The sequence below is a fragment of the Acipenser ruthenus genome, chromosome 1 (genome assembly GCF_902713425.1).
Source record: "Acipenser ruthenus chromosome 1, fAciRut3.2 maternal haplotype, whole genome shotgun sequence".
NCBI lineage: Eukaryota > Metazoa > Chordata > Actinopteri > Acipenseriformes > Acipenseridae > Acipenser > Acipenser ruthenus.
In genome coordinates, this window is record NC_081189.1 from 85,741,275 (window position 1) to 85,765,605 (window position 24,331).

The 24,331-nt window shown below is 39.4% G+C and overlaps 1 protein-coding gene and 1 long non-coding RNA gene across 2 annotated transcripts; one reads left to right on the plus strand and one right to left on the minus strand.

Moving 5' to 3' along the window:
• The first annotated feature begins 1,135 nt into the window (after positions 1–1,135).
• On the plus strand, positions 1,136–13,052 carry LOC117420992 (Golgi-associated kinase 1B-like). The gene is made up of 4 exons (XM_034034821.3): positions 1,136–2,273; positions 5,198–5,412; positions 6,691–6,917; positions 10,517–13,052. The coding sequence occupies exons 1-4, from the start codon at positions 1,316–1,318 to the stop codon at positions 10,722–10,724; spliced, it is 1,608 nt and encodes a 535-aa protein (XP_033890712.3). The 5' UTR covers positions 1,136–1,315; the 3' UTR covers positions 10,725–13,052.
• LOC131738113 (uncharacterized) lies at positions 3,591–22,449 on the minus strand. The gene is made up of 3 exons (XR_009329628.1): positions 22,367–22,449; positions 5,722–5,806; positions 3,591–4,077 (listed from the first exon to the last, which is right to left on the minus strand). It is a non-coding gene; the product is annotated as an uncharacterized LOC131738113 (long non-coding RNA).
• Between the last annotated feature and the right edge of the window lie 1,882 nt (positions 22,450–24,331).

Below are 24,331 nucleotides of genomic sequence, written 5' to 3' on the forward strand. Positions count from 1 at the left end.
GTATTCATACCCTGAAAATGAAATTAGAGAAAAAACAGCCTTATAGAAGGATATTACCACCTCCATACTTGACAGTAGGCCTCACCAGACTTTCTCAAAACGTAACGACTATCAGCGTGACGAAATAGCTTGATTTTTGTTTCATCACTCCACAAAACCTTTGACCAGAACTCATATTCAATCATTAAAATACAGTTTTGCAAATTTAAGCGATTGTCCTTGTGACTTTTTCCTAAGAGTGGCTTTTCCTTGACCTGCGACCATTGAGACCTTCACCATGCAGTACACTACCTATGGTTGAAATGGAAACCCCAGTCCCACTTGCAGCCAATTCACTTTGAATATCTTTGGCAGTCAATCTTGGATTTTTATTAACCTTAGTGTTAAGGTTAATAAAAGTTAGTTAGTGTTTCGATCCCTAGACTGAGGCAACTGGGCTGGGGGATTGCCATAAGCTGTTATTCTGGAACCTTCCAGCAGGGTGAGGTGTCTGTTCTGGATTGGCTTGTAGACAGTACTATCATAGCATCAAAGTGTATGAATACTTTTGAATTACCATTTTTGGAGTTTTGCAAAAAACATTGCTGAAATAAATAATTGTAGATATCTGTTTCTTGTAATTTATTTTTCCTCATCCACAAAAGCAAAACTTTTGCTGCAGAAGTTTATTTCTAAAATTCTTAGTTTTCGAGAAATTTCGACAAATTTTGAATTTCCATTGGGGTATTAAACCTTTTTGACTACAACTGTAGATTTTTTTTCATATCATATTTTGTATCATGTGTAAATAACAATGAAAAATAATTATATCACTAATTGTATCTGAAAATGATCATGCGTAAGGATCATAAATAACAAATACATGTAATGTACAAGTACATCCCAACTATAATTGAAACATTTGCAAAACACTTGTTTTAACATTTTAACTCAAAATGTAATCATATCATTTTAATCATAAATACTATGGACTTGTGTAAATAACTTAACCCAAAACAAATCAATGACACCCATTAATTTTTATTTTATTTAGCTTTACAGTACGATCAGATAACGCCTCTTTTTTGCTACATGCTTTTAGTTCACACGTTGGCTCTGTCATCTTTGTTTGCACAGTTGTCTGTTCATTCTGAGAGACAAATCACTTTTCAGCCTGACTGATAAGACTAGAGCTAGCCTGCTCCTGGCGGGGTGTCCCGTGTTAGTTACAGACTACAAATCGCCACACAAAACATTGGAAACGAGATTCAGAAGTTATGCATCACCCTAAACAGAATCTGAAGAAATTACGCTTAGTCCATCATGTTTGATCACAATGGAGATGCCTTTAATTCGTCAAGGCAAAATAATAAACGTGTTTGTATTGCAACCGTGTGCCTGGATTCTAAGGATGTGGAACACAAGACGCCTGAGGTCAAAAAGGAATTTGTTGATCGGCAGTGCTTGTTTCATATATGCGTTTTTTCTTGTTGCTCAAGTGGGGCAAGGTGTCCCACGAGACATGGTATCTGAAATACAGAACTACATAAGAAACAAAGAGGTCCATGTGCCAAAGCTCGAATCCCCTTTGGAAAGCCCACAGGGTCCGAGGGCTGTGCGCGCTGGGGAAACCTCTCCGGATATATCATTTTCATTACAGCCCAATGTTGTGTATATCACACTCAAATCCAAACGCAGCAAGCCTGCAAACATCAGGGGGACTGTGAGACCGAAACTTCGGAGGAAGCACTCGATTAAAAAAGCACAAGTCGACCAAAATGGGTTACAGTTTTTGGGGGGCGATGGTCACCTCAATGGGGACAACAGGTTGGTATCAAATAATAACAAGGGTTACGGAGATGAAAATGCAAGGAAAACGGTGCAATCAGACGTACAAGTTAATTCAGATATTAAACGTGTAATTCCACACCAGAGGATGAGGATGGATAGGATAGACAGTAATATAAGGATATACAGTGAGAGTGCACCGCCTTGGTTGAGCAACGAGGATATCGAAGCCCTGCGCATTCTGGCTGATTGTAATGTCACCGCGATTCAAGACCATACCTCTAAACATCGGGGCTTGATCCAGTTTGAAAGTGCAGGTGACCTTTTATTGAGGCCCTTGGGTGAAAGCATCAACGGAATGGAAGAAACATCTTTTTGTCGAGGACGATGTGGTCTTGTTAAGAGACCCATGGATATGAGTGAAGTATTTGCTTTCCATCTGGATAGGATCCTGGGACTGAATAGAAGTGTTCCAGCTGTATGCAGGAGATTTACCCTTTTTCAAGGTAATGCCATGCAGAAAATCTTTATTTCTGTTTTTTAACATGAACACACAGTTACAATAAAGAGTATACCATCCATATTAGATTTGATCATTTCTCGACACAAATATTAATATAACAATGATAAAAACTTTGTTCTGAAGAAGCAGACATAATGTCTGTTTTGACATATTTTAATGAACATATATTTAGTGCTGTCACTTTAAAAACTGAAAAGTATAATAGAGTACTGTACTATGTATTAGGTTTTTGGTTGGTACAATATTTGGAGTCTCATTACCACACATAAATTACATTTAATCTTCAATAATCTAACTAGAAAAGGAAGTGTGTACCTTAAAAGTTTCCATTCCAGTTTGGTATTCACATCAGCTTTTGCTACCTTTATTTCCTATAGAATAACAAACACACTGTGCAGTACTGTACACTTCAAAATGCATTGTCACCTGAGGTCACACGTGTTTATTTTTAGGACCAAGGCCTAGGCATCTGCTAAACTGCACTGCACTAGTAAACCAAGCTACATTACTGTACATGCTTGGACAACTCTCAACAGGTTATCAACTAATGACTCGGAGGAGTCTTACATTATTATTACTGTATTGACACTCCAGGGTTAATTTAAATGACCAGGTGCTAAGAAGCTGAGTTTTCATTTAAATAAATAAATAAAAGATAGCTGTGAAAACAAGGACCACTGCTAGTTTTCTTGGTCCTTACAGGCCAGGCATTTGTTTGATTCATGTTCTTGAACCAATTAAACTTACATTAAGGTCTCAAAGGAGTTGATTATTTCAACACACTTATTAAACCTGGACTGGACTGGCTGTCCTGGTAGTACCCATCCTTATGAATAATCAGCACATGTCATCACAATAATGTTTTCAACACATGTTGATTGCTAGTTATTTAGCTCAGTGTTAGGTAACTCAGGTCCTGGAGTGCCATTCCAGTCTAGATTTAATAAGTGTAATTATTTCATTGAGTACTTTAGGACCTGGGCAGAAGTTTAATTGGTTCAATATGTTATTTCAGTAATAGGACTGAAGTTGCCAAAGTTGCCTACCCATGATTTAGGTAGTGTGAATAGGGTAATTCCATATTTTTTAACACCTTTTTCAAACTTTCTTAGTTTCAACAAGTTGTGATTTATAGCCGTTTCAGATTATTACAGTAATTCGTTTTTTTGAAAGCTGTTTTAACTATTATTCAAATACAATACTGTAATTGTCTTATTGTTTATTGTTGTTATGTAAAGCCCAACGCCAGAAAACATGCTCCACGTATAATTATTTTGAATCAAAAGATTTGCATCTTAAGATTTTGTCTATCCTGTGTTTGACAAATTATTGGAGCTGCATTGACATGTGCAAACACGTATTCAAAATGTTATGTAAAACAAAGAGAATATCACATGATATTTGTTTTCAGCAGTGTAGTGAAGAAAGATGGTACACTGTAAACCCAAATGTTAAACATTAAAGTGCTTATTTTAATTGTTTTAGACTACTGTGGACACACAAAACACAGGGGTTATCAAAATAAACAGTATAATGTAAAATGAATACATACTAAAATGTGTTCATAATCTGTTGCTAATACTATGTTTAAACACTTTATATATAGTGTAGTTAGTACATTTGTCAATAGTAAACACTGTGGCAACAACTATAGTTATCTGAAGTTAAATGTGCTTCCTCAGCAGCTGTCAGCCGTCCAGACGTGTAGGGTTTCTAAGTCAGGGCAGTATACGCAGCATCACTTGATCCCTGATCTGCCGGTTTTCAGCCATGGTGATCTGCAATACCTGTTGGGCAGTTGTAAGATAAATGAGTTGAAACAGCATTCACTACTAACGACATGACACCACACTAATGACATTTGAAAAACAATTTGGGCAAGAGCAGTAAAACACATTATTAACCAACCAGGCATGAGGTATTTTGCTTTATTACAGCAGCTTAGATTCACTTGTGTACCAGTTCACTGCACATGGAAACTACATTTTCACAAAATTTCACTAGTAAACTTCAAAAACAGCATGAGTACTTTACTCATAGCTACTTTACATATCAACCCCCACCTTTCCCATTCATTTGCATGACGTCGGGTGAAAAGCCCGGTTTACTCGAGTAAAATAAACTGAGCGTCTGGAAACCCCAAAAAGCATTTTACATGAGACATTTTTCTCAAGCTAAAAAAAAAAAAAAAAACATGCATGGAAACCCCATGATTGTCTAATATGCTTTGGAACCTCTTGGAATGAACATTTAATTCTGACAATCATGACATCATCCACAGAATTCTTGAAAAATAACAAATTTACTGTGTCTGAAATGCCTGGATTACATGTCATTTTTTAATTATTTAACCTCATGTGTACATCCAAAAAAAAAAAAAAACCTTTTCATATTTTTTTCATTTTTGCACACTGCAGTTATACCTATATTTGCAGAAAACACTAATTAACATTTTGATGATACCTGGAGCTAGATTCACAAAACTTTTTCTCAAATTGCCATTTAGCTAAAAAAAAAATTGTGAAAGGAAAATGGACATCTATTAAAATTTCAAAATGAAGAAAAAACCAGTCAAGACTGCTCACAAGCCCCTAAATTAACATGACTGGGTTGTTTATTTCAGGTTTGGTAACTTTATTGGGTGCAATTTTTCTTTCTGTAAAAATTGTGCTCATGATGATTTGGAGTAAATGGCTTTGAGAATTTAGCCCTCAGTCTACACATTCATTACAAAAAAATATTGCGCTTCTCATATTGACCCTCTTTAGTTTTTCTTGTTTGTGATTGGTTTCTTATTTTCACTCCTAAACTGTATTATTGAGGTAGACTTAGCAATAGTTTATCAACCAATATTTATTTTGTTTGTCAAATTGTTAGTAAATGATAATGATGTATTTTATTTTATAGATGGCCACCCCCGCCCTGTAATCTTGTGGGATTCATCCCTCTCTCCAGCAGACAATGAGGCACAGTCTACAGTGAGACTTAACTGGGGATCTTACCAGCACTCACTTAAGCAAAAATGTTGGCACCGTGGTATTGTGCCCAAAGCAGAGTGGGGATGTTCAAATATACACCACTTTGAATGGAGCAAATTGGCCCTCTTTGATTTTATGCTGCAGGTGGATAAGACTTTAAGATTCCTTTTGATAACATAGCTAACACATCAGTTTCTCATTCTATCGATCTTCACATTTGTATCAGGCAATAACTGTATTTTTCTTGCCATCCTAACCACATAATGACGAGGTATGAAGTTGGCATTACATTGTTTTATTACTTTAGGAGTGAATTATCTCTTGACAAACAAGACTATAGATGATTTTAAAAGAGTTTAGCACTATTTGGCAGAAAGTTGCACCAGCATATTGTAGTGTCGGACAACATGGTCAGGTAAGCACAGAGAAATTAAGTATTTTGGTCAAGTTTACCCTGACAGACAGTCCTCAGCATGCTCCACAGCTGCCTGCTGCCAGTCCTGCCTTCAGCTCACTTCACCCGCTGCTATGCAGGTCTCTGAAAAAACAAAACAAAAAAAAACAACAAGAATTGGCGAATGGAAGTCAGTGGAGTTATTAAGCTATGGAGTGTCACCATTATTGTCTCCATAGACCTGATGGACTCTCCAAACACCCATGGCATTTATCTATGCTACTTTGGCTTTTGAATTATGTGACCTTTTAACTTGAGGGAATTTTAGCATTTAAAAGCTTGAATGTTACATGGATGAATAATGCTGTCTCACAGCACAAAAGGTCTATTTAATACTTATTTTTCCATAATGAGCTTTGCAGCGAATGTATGTAAAAGAAAGCCTTCATTGTAAGTATTATCTAAAAATGATTTAAGTGCTCAACAAGATTTGTAGCCTGATTAAGTCAGACCAAGTTGAAGTGATATACTGTAAGCACGGCATGGTTTTAGTTGCTCTGGCCCTTGTTGTTTTTGCAATAATACTTGTCCTTTTCAAAAGAAAACATCTGTTTATTAAAAATGTTCAGGTGGTCCATTGTTGTGCATTTGCTTTTCTTAATCCCTGACCTGCAATGGTAAACATTTTGTAGTTAAAACTAACACAAACATTTTTTTCTTAATTCTAAAATTATTATCCTGGAAAATGCCAATTGGATTTCATTAATGTGTTCAAGGGCACTCGGAGCACTAACCAGGCATGGGTGTTTGGCCCTCTATATAATGAAATTATTCCTAAATGTGCCATAGGAACTGAAGTGTTATGTTATGCATTTAGATAAATATTGTGCCTAATACCCTATTTAAGTGCAAACAACTTCATCAATGCTTAATTTTACAAAGCATGATGTACAGTAATATATGTTTACTTTAAAATATATATTTTGTTGTTTCCACCTAAAACATTTGTATGTATTTATTTATCACAGGTCTATAATCGCCTTGACAGGAATTGCTGTGGATTCAAACCTCGAAAGGAGGATACCTGTGTAGAGAGAGGCTTGTATCTGAAATGTGATGACCAAGACAATATTGAGCTGGTGCATATTATTCAGAGAAAACTGGATCCAAGGCATTTGGTTTTCATTGACAATAGGGGATATTTTGACAGAGGTGAAGACAATCTGGATTTTAAATTGCTAAAAGGCATTAAGGAGTGAGTATACCTGGCACAAAAAACTCGGCTTCTAATTAGAACTTAACATTAATATTTTGCAATTATTTCCCTTTTTTGTATGTGTGTTTTTCAAAACATGGTGTTATTACCTATTTCCTTTTTGTATTGTGTTTGGAGATGTGTTATTTTGGTAAATAAATAAATAAGCCTCAATCAGTTTATTACAAAATAGAATAAAATCAACAAGGGTACCAAAACAAAACAAAAGAAAAACAAAAAACAAAAACATAAAACAAAAATCACTTCATTCCACTAAATACCAATGTAATCTAATATTTTGCTTGACAGAGTCTGAGATACAAGCATCCAATCTGAAAAGGCCCAAATTTATAAAGGGAAAAATCGGACCGAAAAAACGCAAGTATTGTGCGTGTTCAGTACGACCACACTCGACGTCAAAATAACAACCTATTTTATAAGACTAATTAGGTGAAGCAGGCGATTCCGCAATCAACCGATTTAAATACCCCTCACTGCAATTAGTGGTGGAGGATTACACACCTCTCACAATAAAAAACGGGTTTGGGTCAACCCTGCGTGTGTAGGGTACACATTCCAAAAGAAAATGAATGGCACACAAAGACCTCAGCCTGGTGTTAGCCATGGCGATGAGGATGCTCAGAAGCAAAAACTGAAATTTACCAATATGGAAGTGGAGATTTTGGTACAAGCAGTACTTGTAACATGAATATGTGTTACATCGCCAGGACAAAGAAATAAAACATTGAATGTGTGGTGGCTTCTTAATAAACAAATGTACCACTTCAGAGTTTGTAGTCTAGGTTGCTTATACATTACGACACATCATCCAGTTACTGTGCTTCGCATATTAGTTCAGCTTCTTATTTCATATAGAATAATTCCAGGCGTACAGACTTTTCAAACTTCAGAAACAATAAGTTTTATTTACTTACATTCTTGGCAGTCAAACGGGTGGAAAATCCTTCCATTGTACATCAATATACTGAGCAACAATATCTCCATACAGCTTCATACGAACAGTCTTCAGTTTAACTACGTCTTATCTTTTTAAATCCTTATGCAGTTACAACTCTCCTATTTCTTATGCATGTCTGTATTTCTGACTCTATGTATGATTTTAAAGCATATCTGTATGGTCTATATGGTCGTAAAACTGTACTTGCTCTAGCTACAAACTAACTGCATCATCTGTCCCTCTGTCCTTTTTTTACTGTTTTCTTTCAAACTTGAATTTAACAATACTGCCTGAACCAGTATTATTAAATACCAGAATGTCATATTACAAAAAAATAAATTCTGTAGGCATTAATAAAATAACGGTGGAGGATGAGCCCTCATTGTATGAGACTTTTTCTTTATGTGCCTCGAATATCATTCCATCTTTTATTAATCTCCTCCACCGTTCTTTTAATAATGCCCACACTCTAAGAAGTAAAGGCTCTCATTAGAACCTTGCTTTGCCACGGTGGGGAGACCTTTTTAGGTGCTTCTAAGAACCTTTTTTACATGGATTCTATATTCTCTATTTGCAGACTTTCATTTTTGTCATATAAGCTATGAAACATGTATTGAAAATTGCAGTTTGCAAAATAATACGGTATTATAAACCGCAATTTACAAACTGCTCATCAGAAGGGTTAAAAAATTAGTTCTTTGGCTCCCGAGTGGCGCATCCGGTAAAGGCGCTCCGCGTGGAGTGCAGGATGCGCTCTATAGTCTGGATGTCGCCGGTTCGAGTCCAAGCTATTCCACAGCCGACCGTGGACGGGAGCTCCCAGGGCGCGGCGCACAATTGGCCAAGCGTCGCCCGGGGGGAGGGAGGGTTAGGTCGGCCATGGTGTCCTTGGCTCACCGCGCACCAGCGACCCCTGTAGTCTGGCCGGGCACCTGCGGGCTTGCCTGTAAGCTGCTCGACAGCTGCGTTGTCCTCCGACACTGTAGCTCTTGGGTGGCTGCATGGTGAGTCTGCAGTGTGAAAAAAAGCAGTCGGCAGACTCTTTGGAGGACAGCGTGTGTTCGTCTTCGCCCTCCCGAGTCAGCGCAGGGGTGGTAGCAGTTGAGCTGAGTTTCAAAATAATAATTGGCCATTCCAAATTGGGAGAAAATAATACAAAATAATTGGCAACGACTACATTTATAAAAACAAAAAAAAAAAAAAAATAATTAGTTCTTTGCAAATGTCCCCTTCTTGCTGCAGACAACTCTCCCATATCACTTTGCCTTGTATATAGCCTACTGTCTGACTGCCGCAAATTAACATCTGCTTTTCAGTGTTCTGAAAATAATCAAGCAAATACGGAATATTAAATAGACCTCATTTGCAAAATCCCCTCCCAATTTTAGCGGTTTCGTTCAGAAACGCCCCAGAATTACATATGCATATACAGAATTACATATGTATCAAGAGCTGAAGCGCACAGAGACATTGCCCCCACAAATCACATCTTAATTGTGTGATTATGCGTGTGTTTTATCAATCCCATCCAAGAATTCAGAACCCTCAATGCCCGTTTTATGGTCTTAAAACATGCGCAATCCTTTTATAAATCTGGGCCTCAAAGTTCAATATCAAGGGTGTTTTGATTGACATTTGTTTCCTAAAACTGTTATACTTCTTCTTTAATTGCTTGATATACAGTACTGTTGACCTTTCATACTGATAACTAGGACAGCAGCTGTAGGAGGGGGTGTAATGAATTGCAATCATACCCTGACTTATCATCCCGGTCTTTCACATCTGCATCCTGCATTTAAATTGAGCTGTGTTCAGCTGTGTAAGTCTATTGTATAAAATGCATAACTTTATAACTTCAGATCCTGCTGATATTGGCATCTCTTCCTTTAAATGTCAACATTTTGCTGCCACAGAGTGGATATAACTTTGTACCAAAACAGACACACCTTTCTGTGCTTCTTGTACAGCCTTTAATAGTAAACAATAGTCCCTTATTGTTTTGCTGCGGATCTGTTTCCCTATATTTTCACTCCTTATTTACTGTGTAGGGCAGTGGTGCACAACTCCAACCAGGTTGTACAATATTTAATTTAAACTGGTGAGAGTAATTTCTAATATAAACAGAAATGATGCTTTATATAATAGCAGTAAACAACATGCAGATGACAGAATTCCTCTGGTCCTCACTTATCACTTGGGGTGGGGGGGGTGGGGGGGGCGAGAGGGGTCCCAAAAAAACAAACAAATAAATAAATAATTTGAAATGTATATGTGACATGATGTTCTTTAGATGGCGTGGGTTGAATCTATGCTAGTATATCAACCCCCCCCCCCCACCACCACCACCACCAAAATCTTAGACTTTTGCACAGCAGTGTATATATATATATATATATGGAATGCAGTACTTGTCTTAATCTTGTACAACTACTATATGTATCCTGGCGATACATTTAAAAGCACAATTGCAAAATTGGAGCCCTCCCTTGGGCTTGTGCAGGTGGCCGAAAAGGAGGAAGGTCTCATGTGACGTTTAGAGGAAGCAACATTTAATCCTGTGTCAAAGCAGTAATGCATGTTATTAAAGCATAGGAAAAATGGAAAACTTAAAAAAAAGTTACATCTTTGTTGTTCCCCATAGGCTTCCTGAATCTGCAATCTCTGTGCTGAAGAGTCAACGTCTACGAGAGAGGCTCCTCCAGTCTTTGTTTCTTGATAAAGTTTACTGGGAAAGTCAGGGAGGCCGCCAAGGAATCGAGAAGCTGATTGACGTGATCGAGAGGAGGGCAAAGATTCTCCTTACTTACATCAATGCGCATGGGATCAAAGTGATACCTATGAATGAGTAAAAGCTGCAGTGATTTGCTCTCGTGACCAGAAAGCCACATTGGTTATCTTGCACCTCTCTAAGTTACAAGAAACTGTAATAGAGCTGCAGTATGAGAATGGGAGGTAGATGATGAGAGAGCTTGAATTTTGGCAGGATTGTCTGTGGTTTACATGTGGCTTACTTCCAGTCCAGAATTGAAAGGAATATCATTTCAAAACAATAAAAGCACTATGTAAAAAAAAAAAAAAAGTTAGTAGAGCTAATAGAGATCAGTCCTATTCCAGTTTGTATTTGTGTGGGAATACCCCCAAAAATTGTTTGGCTGTATTGTATGATTTTATGTTTTTTTTTTTTTTTTTTTCTTGCTAGGGCTTGTTCACAATTGCATTTCACTCAAAACAAACACATTGATAATAGGTTGGTAAAAAGTAAGGCTTTCCAATCCATTTTCTTACCTGTTATTAGCATTTTACCTGATCATCATCTCCCTCATGTTATGCTGAAGATACTTGGTTATATGTATATGCACTAGATCCTAGTATATGCAGTTTTGAAAGAAACACCTGGGGACAAGATATCCTTTCATAAAATAAATATACATGTTCACTGTAACACGTGCATCTTTCAAAACGACACATGTGAAAGCAACTAGACAGGGAACTATTATGAAATTAATGGATATATCCACACATAGCTACAGCCACTTTAAGTGCTTTGTATTTTTTAAAAAAAGATCTTCTATTTGCTATACTGACTACTCTGGTATTTAAAGACAGTAGTGGATTTCAAGACTCTAAAGTCTGTTCAGCTTTAGAAGACATCTATGGTGGGATAATGGCTGCTGTACTCAGAACCTGATTGGCTGAGATGATCAAGGTTTCTAAAGTAATATAATTCCTTGTGTCCGTTGCTACCCAATCTTCCAGTGGTTTACCTTCTGTGATTTAGGTACATGCTATCAGACAGCAGACCTGTTCGACCTGTTTGTTTACATTCCAAAAAGGCGTTTATTTTTAATTTTTTTTAATGGTACCAGTATATTACAGGCTTTGATCCATTTGATATCAACAGTCTGTGGGACAGATGTTATTGTTTTAAGTTTATGTACCAGTAAATATATTATAAAAGGTAATGTAGAAGATTTTTTAAAAGCCTAGTTTGTGTGCTGTTTCCTTTTAGTCAGTGTGCCGACACCTGTTCATAGTACAACTTAAATGCACAGTTCTACCAAATATAATAAAAAAATGTTCTTTTAAAAAATAAATTCAGACTATTTCATCTTTCAAAAACCCTTTAAAAGAGGAAAACCAAGATTGAATTGTCCTATCTTGTTTAATTGTCCTATCTTGTTTAATTGTCCTATCTTGTTGAATTGTCCTATCTTGTTTAATTGTCCTATCTTGTTTAATTGTCCTATCTTGTTTAATTGTCCTATCTTGTTTAATTGTCCTATCTTGTTGCACTAGCAACATCATCAGTCTAAAGGTAACCCTGCCATGTTACCTAAAGCACAGGAATACATTAGGGGCCAGAAAGAAATAATTTAATCAAGCAGCTTTTAATCAATAGCAATGCATTTGAAAAAATTACATACCTGAATGTAAGCAACAACAAAAAATATCTTTAGCCCAAGAATATAGAATTAGTGATAGTGTTTCTAATGCATATGAACTGTAATTTAATAGCTTAATAGCATATGAACTGCAATTGAATAGCTTAATAGCATATGAACTGTAATTGAATAGCTTAATAGCATCTGAACTGTAATTTAGTAGCTTAATAGCATATGAACTGCAATTGAATAGCTTAATAGCATGTGAACTGCAATTTAATAGCTTAATAGCATATGAACTGTAATTGAATAGCTTAATAGCATGTGAACTGTAATTTAATAGCTTAATAGCATATGAACTGTAATTGAATAGCTTAATAGCATGTGAACTGCAATTTAATAGCTTAATAGCATATGAACTGTAATTGAATAGCTTAATAGCATGTGAACTGTAATTGAATATCTTAATAGCATGTGAACTGTAATTGAATAGCTTAATAGCATGTGAACTGCAATTTAATAGCTTAATAGCATATGAACTGTAATTTAATAGCTTAATAGCATATGAACTGTAATTTAATAGCTTAATAGCATGTGAACTGTAATTTAATAGTTTAATAGCATGTGAACTGTAATTTAATAGCTTAATAGCATATGAACTGTAATTGAATAGCTTAATAGCATATGAACTGTAATTTAATAGTTTAATAGCATATGAACTGTAATTTTAAGACTCATGCAGTATTAAATCATTTAATAGTATGTACTTTATAAATAAAAACAAAGCATGAATGATATTGCAATAAGTTACAACCGTTATAATTTAAATACTATATCCTATTACCATTACCTGTTAAAAATACACCACACCTAGCTCTATATTAGCATGCTCGCAAATACACTATAGACCTATGCACAAATTGCTGGCTAATGCTTTTGTATCCTCTACCCTTTTCATATGTTTTTTGTTGGTTTAACCCCTTTAGATTTGCATTAACCCAGAGCCATCAGTTGTGCTGCTTCTCCTGTTTATTTAAGCCAAGCTCTTTCCGGGAGAGCTCTGCTGAGCACATACTTTTCACATGCTCTAACTGCCTGGCATTCTATGTGAACATTGGGGCTTGCTTTTCATACAAGTGCATGAAGCAAAGTCTATTGAGTATCTACAGGCTTATATATACTGTAGTACATGCATCTCATTTGTAATCTTCTTGTGTGTGACAAATCTAGAAGCAAAAACATGCTCTCCTTCCCACCGAGTCAGAGCTGTAATTTATGTTTATCATGGGGATGTTTCATTATTATTATTATTATTATTATTATTATTATTATTATTAATACTACTAATAATAACAATAATAAACATGGAATAATTATATAAGGTGCAATTACATTGTACCTCAATGAAACAAGTCATAGCTTATCTCTAGCGCAGAGTGTAAAACTAAGTGCTCAACTACAAATGCTCTGGAATCAGAGTAAATATTTCCACTACACATCTGTCAGTGAAATGTTCAGACCTTCACATGGTATTGTTAGTTCAAACCAAACTGAGATTTCATCTGCAAGCACTGCTGTTGCTAAGGAAAGCTAAACATAGATGTAAATACTAGAGAAACAGCAACCTCTTAACAAACCTTTTTCGGCATTATTACTTTTTGGGGCAGTATTAGCAGTTGAATTGTTTTCACATTGGCAGTTATTGACATTACGGCCTTCATCAATGTTAAGATAAGTGCTGACAGACCCGTGTAATAAAATTTGTGAAAATATGACATAAAAAAGGTCCAGGGAGATTGTGATTTAGTAACAGGTACAAAACAAATATACAAAGAAAGGTCAACAATGTCAATCATACCAACAATAACCTTTAAAACTGAATTAACCAGTCATCCTATGCGGTTCATGGCTGCGTACCTAAACTTAACCTCTGTTTTCAGCAAGAATCTAAAAAAGTAGCATACTTACTAGGGGTGAGCCTATGGTTAGTACGGAGGAGAGTAAATGACAGTTTCAACTGTAATCAATCAAGTGCTTCCAGATAGACTGCAGATTAAGTTTTAAGATTTTCTCAATTGCAACAAACAAAATGTATCAGTCTTCTGCCCCCTAAAGGATTATAAAACAAGGTAATATAGAATAACTTTGGTTTAACCCTGATGTACTAGCTAGTACTCAACTTAGTACATAACTAAATTCTCAAGTTTGTTGCAATTTACCATGCAAGGTCAACCTTTCAGGGTCTGGAACACTTTATTGAATGGCGATGAACTATAAGATTTTGAATTAATTAAAATATATATCTACATTTTATTATTATAGTAATCAATCAATCAATCTTTATTTTATATAGCGCCTTTCATAGTGGACCACCATCACAAAGCGCTGTGAAAAATCAGAAGTAGCAGAGACACAACAGCAAGCAACAAATATCAGGCTTAAAGAGCATGAAAAGCAAAAGAGAACAAGTGGGCCTTGAGAGTTGATTTAAAGTGAGCGACGCTGGCAGCATCACACACCAAAGCTGGGAGAGAGTTCCAGAGAGTCAGAGCCACGAAGCCAAACGAGCATTCTCCAAGTGTGGTGCACTTTTGCTTGGTGATAACAAGCAGGCCAGAGTTGGAGGACCTCAGCTTGTGTGCAGGGACATAGCAGGTCAGCAGATTGAGGAGGTACTCAGGACCTGTGTGATGAAGGACATTGTAGGTGAGCAGGAGAGTTTGGATAGTAATCCTGAACTTTACAGGTAGCCAGTGCAGCTGGGCAAGACAGGGGGTGATGTGTTCACATTTTTTACATATTTACGAAACTTAAATATAATAGCATATTTAAGTATCGTTAATGAAAATAGGCTATTCCTCAGGATCTATATCTTTCATATACATCTATATACAAAAAAAAAATGTATTTCCAGTTTTATGCTTGTTGTGGATACCACCATCTTTTTTCCATTGACTAGCTCACCATCTCCTAGAGGCGGTGAGTTCACTGAGTCAAGGTTGAACCAGTGCAGCAAGTCAAAAGCAATCATTACTGAGATTCGATGACGACCACCAAAACATACTTATGGGATATGCCTGCCTTAGGTAGGTATTCACTGAGCTCTTTATATCAGAGCTGCCGATAGGCCCCTTCCTGGGGTGACGTCCTCGGTCCCACCTACAAGAGGGATTAAATAGTCAACCCACAGAAGTCATGTTCTCTTTTGCTTCTCACCGACGGTAAGGTAAGACCTCTGTGTATAGACAACTGACCGTGTTTTGAAAGAGCTTTTCTGAGTCGACTGAAGTTCCCCTGCTGAAAGCTGAAAGGTGGCTTGCCGCTTTCGTGGAATCAGCAGCTCTAAAATCGAGCTCTTTCTTCTCCTTTCCTGACAGCTTTTTTACTGTCTGCATTTACTGTCTGTCGTATGTGTGTGACTGTCTATGCAGTATTGATTTAAAGGAGTGCGTGTGTGTCGTTTCAAGCCTACACTCTTGGGGAGAACGCAGTTCCTCCGCCGAGGTTAGGCTTTGCTGTACCCCCGCTGCTGAGTGAGTCCGTTGGCTGCCGTGTGTGCAGTTGGGTGAAATATAAACAAATAAATAACATTCTATACTGTTGTTGTTGCGTGTCCACCTGTGTGTTAACCCAGTCACACAATCCGGCTTTGCCTGGGTTGTGCTGTGAATTTTAGCTGCAGTGCAAGGTACTCAGTGCACTCGGTGCAAGCGGTACTCAGTGCGCACAGTACTCGAAACACTGGGTGTGCACGGTGTTCGGTGCAAGCGGCATCTAGTACCGTTCTGGCTGCAGCCCCAGCTCCGCCATTGCCTGCCCCAGTACCAGCCCCTATCTCCCCCAGGGGAGATCAGGGTGAGTAGGAAGCATCATCACCGATGGCAGAGGAGGATGCGCTATCGATAGCGGCCTCCTAGGGTGAGGGCTCCTTCCCCACTGAGATGGAGGAAGGAGAGCAGCCTGCGCTCTCTGCTGAGGCAGAGCCTAGTTCCGAGGTTGCCTCACAGCTTGCTTCTTTGGAAGGCGCAGAGAAGCTGGGCCTGGCAGGTTTTCCCCCGGTCGACTCCATTATTGCGGCCTTAGTCAAGGCTTTGCCAGTGGGGGGATTGCCCAAAGACCCTGTGTGCCCGAACCCACAGTGCAGGGTTACGGAGATACACTTAAGAGGGCATGTTTAGCGGAGGCACTTTTGACCCGCCTGGCAAACACGGCGGGTATACTGACTGCCTACATGGATTGCATACTAAGGGAAGCCAGTGGCTTCCAAACTATGCCTCCTTTCAGGCATGCTGCAAGCCTGGTGGTAGCTTGCAGACAGCTGTGGCTGTCACAGACGAGGGTCCCCGACGCAGATAAGGTGGCGCTGTTGGACGCACGGATATCTCCGGGGCATACCTTTGGTCCAGCTGTGGATGAGATCCTGCAATGCTCCAATCAAGAACTCGAGGCGTCTCGGCAAGTGGCCGCGCTACTCCCTCCCCGTGCTCTGGCGTGGGGCAGGTCGAGCCGTGGGCAACCTCCCCAGCCACGCACCATTACTAGGACGGTTCTGGTCCCCACGGCTCCGCTGGGTGACCTGAGATGCCGCGTACAGGCCACCATGGCAGCAGGCAGCCGGACCCTCCCGCAAGGCAGGGGGAATGCAGAGCGTGGTGCGCCTATGCAGCAGCGTTCTACGAGGCAGTTCCAGGGCCGTCGCCCTAGGCAGCCACCTCAGCATGCTCCATCCCAACCTCAGCAGCCTCAGCAGGGGCCCTGAAGGACCCATCCTTTTCTCGACACACCAGCTGCAATACTGGTGTGCTTGCACCTCGGACACCTGGGTGATTGCCACCGTGTACAATGGTTACGCGCTACAATTCCATATGGGGCCTCCTCCCTTCCAAGGGGTCACAAATACATCCATTACAGACCCTCTTCAGGTCTCGGTACTCCAGCAGGAAGTGGCTGCCTTGCTGTGCTAGTGAGCCATTCGTCTTGTAGTCCCCACCTCCCACGGAGAAGGGTTCTGCTTGAGATACTTCTTGATACTCAAGAAGGACGCTGGCTTTCGCCCTATGCTAGACCTGAGACACTTCAACGAGTTTCTGAAGGTTCCAAATGCTGACTCACCATCACATTCTCCAGTCTGTCCGGCCGGGTGACTGGTTTACCACCGTGGACTTACGGGGCGCGTACTTCCATGTTCCCATTCGTTCCGAGCACAGGAAGTACCTCCGCTTTGCCTTTCAGGGAAGCGTTTCCGAGTTTTCCCTGCTTCCGTTCGGCCTCACCTTAGCTACTCATATGTTTTCAAAGTGCGTGGACATTATCCTGGCCCCCTTGCGGTCGCAGGGGGTCAGAGTATTGAACTCTTACAAGGCCAGCCCTGGGAGATCCTGCTTAGCCTGGATCTCCTCAGTCAGGCGAAAGGCACTCTTTGGCATCTGGAACCAAGGAGGTTCCAATTATGGGTCTGGCCCCTGAACGGGACCGCTGGTCAGACCTAGGGCTATCTGACGCGATGGTGGGCAAGTTGCACAACGCTAGGGCAGGCTCCACTAGGTCGTTATATGCCTACAAGTGGAGATATTTTCAGAACTGGTGTCTGACTAAGGGTCATGACCCAGTCTCTTGCCCTATGCCAGTTATCTTGCAGTTTCGCCCTCCAAGGAGGGTCGTTCTCCCCGAATGGAGCCTTGATATTGTACTGGATGCTCTCACGAAGGCCCCGTTTGAGCCTATACACTCCATAGAGTTGCAGTATCTATGAAGACAGCCTTCCTCTTGGCTATCACCTCCACAAACCAGGTCAGTGAGCTACAGGCACTGTCGGTGCACAGCTCCTGTATGCGTATTTGGGACGACGACAGCAGGGTGTCACTACGTACAAACCCTGCTTTCCTCCCTAAGGTGATCACAGCCTTCCACTTGAACCAGTCTGTGGAACTGGAGTTTTCTTCGGAGGAGGATAGGAGATTGAACTTCCTCTGCCCAGTGTGGGCATTGAGGTGTTACGTGGATTGGACAAGAGCTCTGCGTCATACTGACCAGCTGTTTGTCTGTCATGGTATATGGACCCTAGGACAGCCCCTCTCAAAGCAGTGACTGTCGCACTGGATTATGGACACGACTGCCTCGACTGCGTATGATAGTGCCGGCTTGCCCCTACCTAGGCGAATAGCCGCACACTCTACCAGAGGGTTGGCTACATCTTGGGCCCTCTTCAGAGGGGCCTCGCTGTCCAATATTTGTACTGTGGCTAGCTGGGCTATGCTGCATACTTTCTCCAGGTTCTATCGCTTTAATGTGATAGATCCTTCCTTGCCTTGATTAGGCACAAGAGTCCTTTGAGTTTTGAGTTATGATGCGTCCCTCATCTGCTGCTGTTCCTTCTCTCTCACAACAGCTCTGGTATACTTTTCCATAAGTATGTTTTGGTGGTCATCTTCGAATGGAAAGGGAACATTAGGTTACTTACCGTAACCCTGGTCCCCTGAAAGAGAAGACCACCACCAACCAGTGAGGTCGCATCGGTCACCCTCACGTGTTTGATAAAAAAGAGAACATGGCTTCTGTGGGTTCTGTTTAATCCCTCGGTAGGCGGAACCAAGGACGTCACCCTAGGAAGGGGCCTATCGGCAGCCCTGATATGAAGAGCTCAGTGAATACCTACCTAAGGCAGGGATATCCCATAAGTATGCTTTGGTGGTCATCTTCTCTTTCAGGGAACCAGGGTTACAGTAGGTAACCGAAAGCTTTAACGGCAATGCTATTCAACTTTGAATTTAGGTATGCATCAGTTATAAAGCATTATCAACATGCCTTATAAAGTCTGTAACAGCCTGGAGCTAATACACTCATCATGATGCCGAGCAAGTTATACTGAAAGCTATATTACAATCAAATCATAAGGGAACTTGTTTTTGAGCATCTGACAAGGTACTCGTGACACGTGTGTGAGTAACCACTGATATGCAAGACAGAGAAACATGGGAGTTGGAGATGAAACGCCAGCACAGGCGCGCAGGATCTATTAACACACAGAAAAGAAAAAGTAAACAAACGGGTCATGTGACACTACCAACGATCATAGAGCACAGAGGACACATACATGAAACTGTACAAAGGCCAAATAAAACAACACTACAAAAACTACAAATAAAAGGTGCCACACAGGGCGAGCGCTAGCCTTACTGAACGAAGTGTCCGCTCCAGGAACCCGCTACACTACGTAACCTTCGCTATATATTACTTGGGATCAATATCCCCTAAACTAATCTACTTATGAGCCGGTATTCTTATGACGACTCCTGCTGCTTCATATGGCCTTGGCTGGTCATTGCCTTCACAAGTACTGTGTTGCAGTTTAAGGGTTGCGTAGCTGTAGTTCCTACAGAGCGGACATTCTCCTGAGTGTGCGCAGCACCCCTCTGTAGCATGGCATTGCAGTCGCCTAGAACGATCCCCACCAAATGTTTTATGCTGATGGACACTCAGTCGAGACCTGCTGATTGAGGACCGGCACAGCCAATCACTCGCTGCCCTTCCTCTCAACCAAACCCATCTGTAAACAATCATTTTATCAGACGTAACGACTCCAAAAAGCACACAAAACCAACCCGTTTCCACATATAATTTACACCAAAACTAATTTCCCCATGTGCAGGGCAATTGCCCTGCTACAGAGCATTACATTTTCACTGGGATGTACAGTATTAATAGCAATTGAACTTTAAATGATTATCAACTTGCACACTTATACAGTAAAAATACTGTGATAGGGTTACAAAGCTTGTACGCTATGCACGTCCTTTCCTTGAAGTAATGTCAGACAAGAAAATGTCACTGGGCTGCCAAACTTCAGCAAAGAGAAGATGGATGTCCCCATTATTTTAACAAGTTAACAAATCTTATGCAGGGCAGTATGGGGCCATGGCAAAGGATAACAAGTTGCCAGGAAATTGCTTAAATAACCATTAAACCTATAGAAGCCCTAAACTGACCTGATTTCTACATAAATAATATCAAAATTAATATTAAAAGCGAAATGATTTAATAAGAGATGACAAGAAAAAAATAGCACACATTTTTAAATGCATCTTTGCTGCTGGATACAAAATAAGGATTGTGGTTGCAAAACCAGAAGCAATGCTTTACTGCAAATTATTATTATTATTATTTATTTCTTAGCAGACGCCCTTATCCAGGGCGACTTACAATCGTAAGCAAATACATTTCAAATGTCAACTATAATAAAACTTTGAACCTCAAATCTGAATTTGTATGCAATTTGTAATTTTTACATGCTCTGACCGGCTTTCTAAATTAACATTGGGGCTTAGTTTTCAAAAAGGTGCATGAAGTCAAGTGTATTGAGTCTACAGACTTATAAATACTGTAGTACATGCATCTCTTTGATAATCTTTGATGCTCTCCTTCCCACTGAGTCAGAGCCACTGTAACCTATGTGTAGCATGGGGATGTAAATCATTACTAACAACACATTTATCAACCTATTTTAACAAGAGACTTACTAAGTTAATTAATACTGATGCCAAAGATCGTTTAACAAACACCTACCGTACATTCACAGCAAGTGGAATACAGTCAATTATTGCAGTAAATATACTTATACATTTTATCATAATCAGGAGACTTAAGTTTATACTCCATTATAAAACATTACATTCTGTATAACAGGCTATTCTGTTTAAACATAATTGGTTGATAGAAGTTTACCATAGTTTACCAAAGTGTGATAAAGCATAGTGAAAGCACATTAAACCACTGGTAAGAATGGCAAAGACCAGTGAGATTATGGTAAAGCCATAGTATAACCATGGGAAAAGCATTGTAAAACTGATATTTAAAAAAAAAGCCCACAAAAAAAAATTAATAAGGTTAATAGTTTACCATGTGCTATCACAAGTCAGGAGTTTTGAAGTTTGTTTCAGAAACAGTTGGCCATATTTTCCAGTGGGCAAAGGTACAAGGTTATTAGTCAATCATCATGCTCCACGCTAGATAACAGTCAGCCATTCATCAAACATACTGCTGTGTCAATTGAAACAGTCAAGCATGCTGCATAATACAGTGAGAAATAGGGAGTGCCTTATCAAGATGTAACTGTAAACCTTTGACAGTTACATTTTGAACTAACATGCATTTTAAAAACATGTTTTATTTTTATTGCTTTCAATTGGGTGTTGAGAAATGAAGTGGCAACTCTTATCTATTCCCAGATACTATTTACCAGCCTGGAGTAGTTGTTTGTTTTCTCCATGTTCTCCATTTAAAGATCAGGCCCCTTCAAATTATTTAAATCATTGACAGTATAAACATCAAGGTTTCATAACTTAACATCCAAACAGTATATGCTTTAAAACATGTTTGTAGATTAGGGAAATTAGTAACTATCAAATATAATTATTGAGTGATGATGTACCTCTTGTATTCTTTGACGAATTACAGCATTAATCTAAAACTGCTTGCTGCTGCCCTTGACAAAATACATAGTAAGTAAAGTGTGGCTGTGAGAAAGGAAGTGTATATCTGTACACATGGACGATACTGTTTGTAGCTGAACATTAATATTTAGAACAGCCATTTTATTATTTCCTTTAATAACTTGATATACAAGGGCAAGACTGAGGTCGATAGGACCTGAAAAATAGACCACAAACAACTGTACAAACGGAACCATTAAACCTCTTTGGATTTAAACTTTCAAACTTCCTCTAGATGTTATTTTATTTCAAGATAGAAAGACTGTAGTCATAACAGAATTGTCTGCATGTGTTTGCACCACACAGATAAGGATAAAGGCACCGTGCTTTACAAGCAGTGTTAAGAGTGTAAAGAAAGGCTTTAGACGAAATATCCTCTATTTGTATGACATTGACACACATTATCAACATTAGGAAGTTTGTTCAAATAAAACTCATTTGTTGTGCAGTGAAGCATGATAAAATCTCTGCTGCTGCTTATTATTAATAATTTATCTAGCAGACGCTTTTATCCAAGGCAACTTACAGAGACTAGGTTGTGTGAACTATGCATCAGCTGCAGAGTCACTTACAACAACATCTCACCAGAAAGGTGGAGCACAAGAAGGTTAAATGACTTACTCAGGGTCACACAGTGGGTGAGCTGGGTTTTGAACTGGGAACCTCCTGGTTACAAGCCCTTTTCATTAACCACTGGACCACAGAGCCTCCTATAAAATCATATCTGCATTGTGTGCCTTGTGCAAAGGTTGACCTTGTCAATACACCTATCACCTTCCTGACAGTCAACTACCAGTCAGTAAGCCTGATAACAGGGTTTTTTTTATTGTAATTTGAAACCTGTAAACAGTGCCTTTATTATTATTTGAAGGATTTTAAATGTTTAATTCACAGACTGAATTGCCTTTTTCAATGTTTTGTTTTCCTTCTGTCGTTAGTGCTATTTAGTAGTTAGTGCTGACAGAAAAATATTCTTCTTTTACATAATCAATATTTTTTAGAATTATTCGTGAAGGGATACACAGTGCTTTGAAAATCTGACAGAAGGACAAATAATTGGAACCTCACATTTATATTTTCATATGATAAACAGATTTAGGAACCAGCTGTAAACTTTATTTTTAATCTACTCATGTTTTCAATAAGATGGCATATATACAGTACTGTGCAAAAGTTTTAGGCAGGTGTGAAAAAATGCTGTAAAGTAAGAATGCTTTCAAAAATAGACATGTTAATAGATTATATTTATCAATTAACTAAATGCAAAGTGAGTGAACAGAAGAAAAATCTAAATCAAATCCATATTTGGTGTGACCACCCTTTGCCTTCAAAACAGCATCAATTCTTCTAGGTACACTTGCACAAAGTCAGGGATTTTGTAGGCATATAGTCAGGTGTATGATTAAACAATTGTACCAAACAGGTGCTAATGATCATCAATTCAATATGTAGGTTGAAACACAATCATTAACTGAAACAGAAACAGCTGTGTAGGAGGAATAAAACTGGGTGAGGAACAGCCAAACTCAGCTAACAAGATGAGGTTGCTGAAGACAGTTTACTGTCAAAAGTCATACACCATGGCAAGACTGAGCACAGCAACAAGACACAAGGTAGTTATACTGCATCAGCAAGGTCTCTCCCAGGCAGAAATTTCAAGGCAGACAGGGGTTTCCAGATGTGCTGTCCAAGCTCTTTTGAAGAAGCACAAAGAAACGGGCAACGTTGAGGAAACTTACTGCAGCAGATGAAAGACACATCATGCTTACTTCCCTTCGCAATCGGAAGATGTCCAGCAGTGCCATCAGCTCAGAATTGGCAGAAAAACAGTGGGACCCTGGTACACCCATCTACTGTCCGGAGAAGTCTGGTCAGAAGTGGCCTTCATGGAAGACTTGCGGCCAAAAAGCCTTACCTCCGACGTGGAAACAAGACCAAGCGACTCAACTATGCATGAAAACACAGGAACTGGGGTGCAGAAAAATGGCAGCAGGTGCTCTGGACTGATGAGTCAAAATTTGAAATATTTGGCTGTAGCAGAAGGCAGTTTGTTCGCCGAAGGGCTGGAGAGCGGTACACGAATGAGTGTCTGCAGGCAACAGTGAAGCATGGTGGAGGTTCCTTGCAAGTTTGGGGCTGCATTTCTGCAAATGGAGTTGGGGATTTGGTCAGAATTAATGGTTTCCTCAATGCTGAGAAGTACAGGCAGATACTTATCCATCATGCAATACCATCAGGGAGGCATCTGATTGGCCCCAAATTTATTCTGCAGCATGACAACGACCCCAAACATACAGCGAAAGTCATTAAGAACTATCTTCAGCGTAAAGAAGAACAAGGAGTCCTGGAAGTGATGGTATGGCCCTCACAGAGCCCTGATCTCAACATCATCGAGTCTGTCTGGGGTTACATGAAGAGAGAGAAGCAACTGAGGCTGCCTAAATCCACAGAAGAACTGTGGTTAGTTCTCCAAGATGTTTGGGCCAACCTACCTGCCGAGTTCCTTCAAAAACTGTGTGCAAGTGTACCTAGAAGAATTGATGCTGTTTTGAAGGCAAAGGGTGGTCACACCAAATATTGATTTGA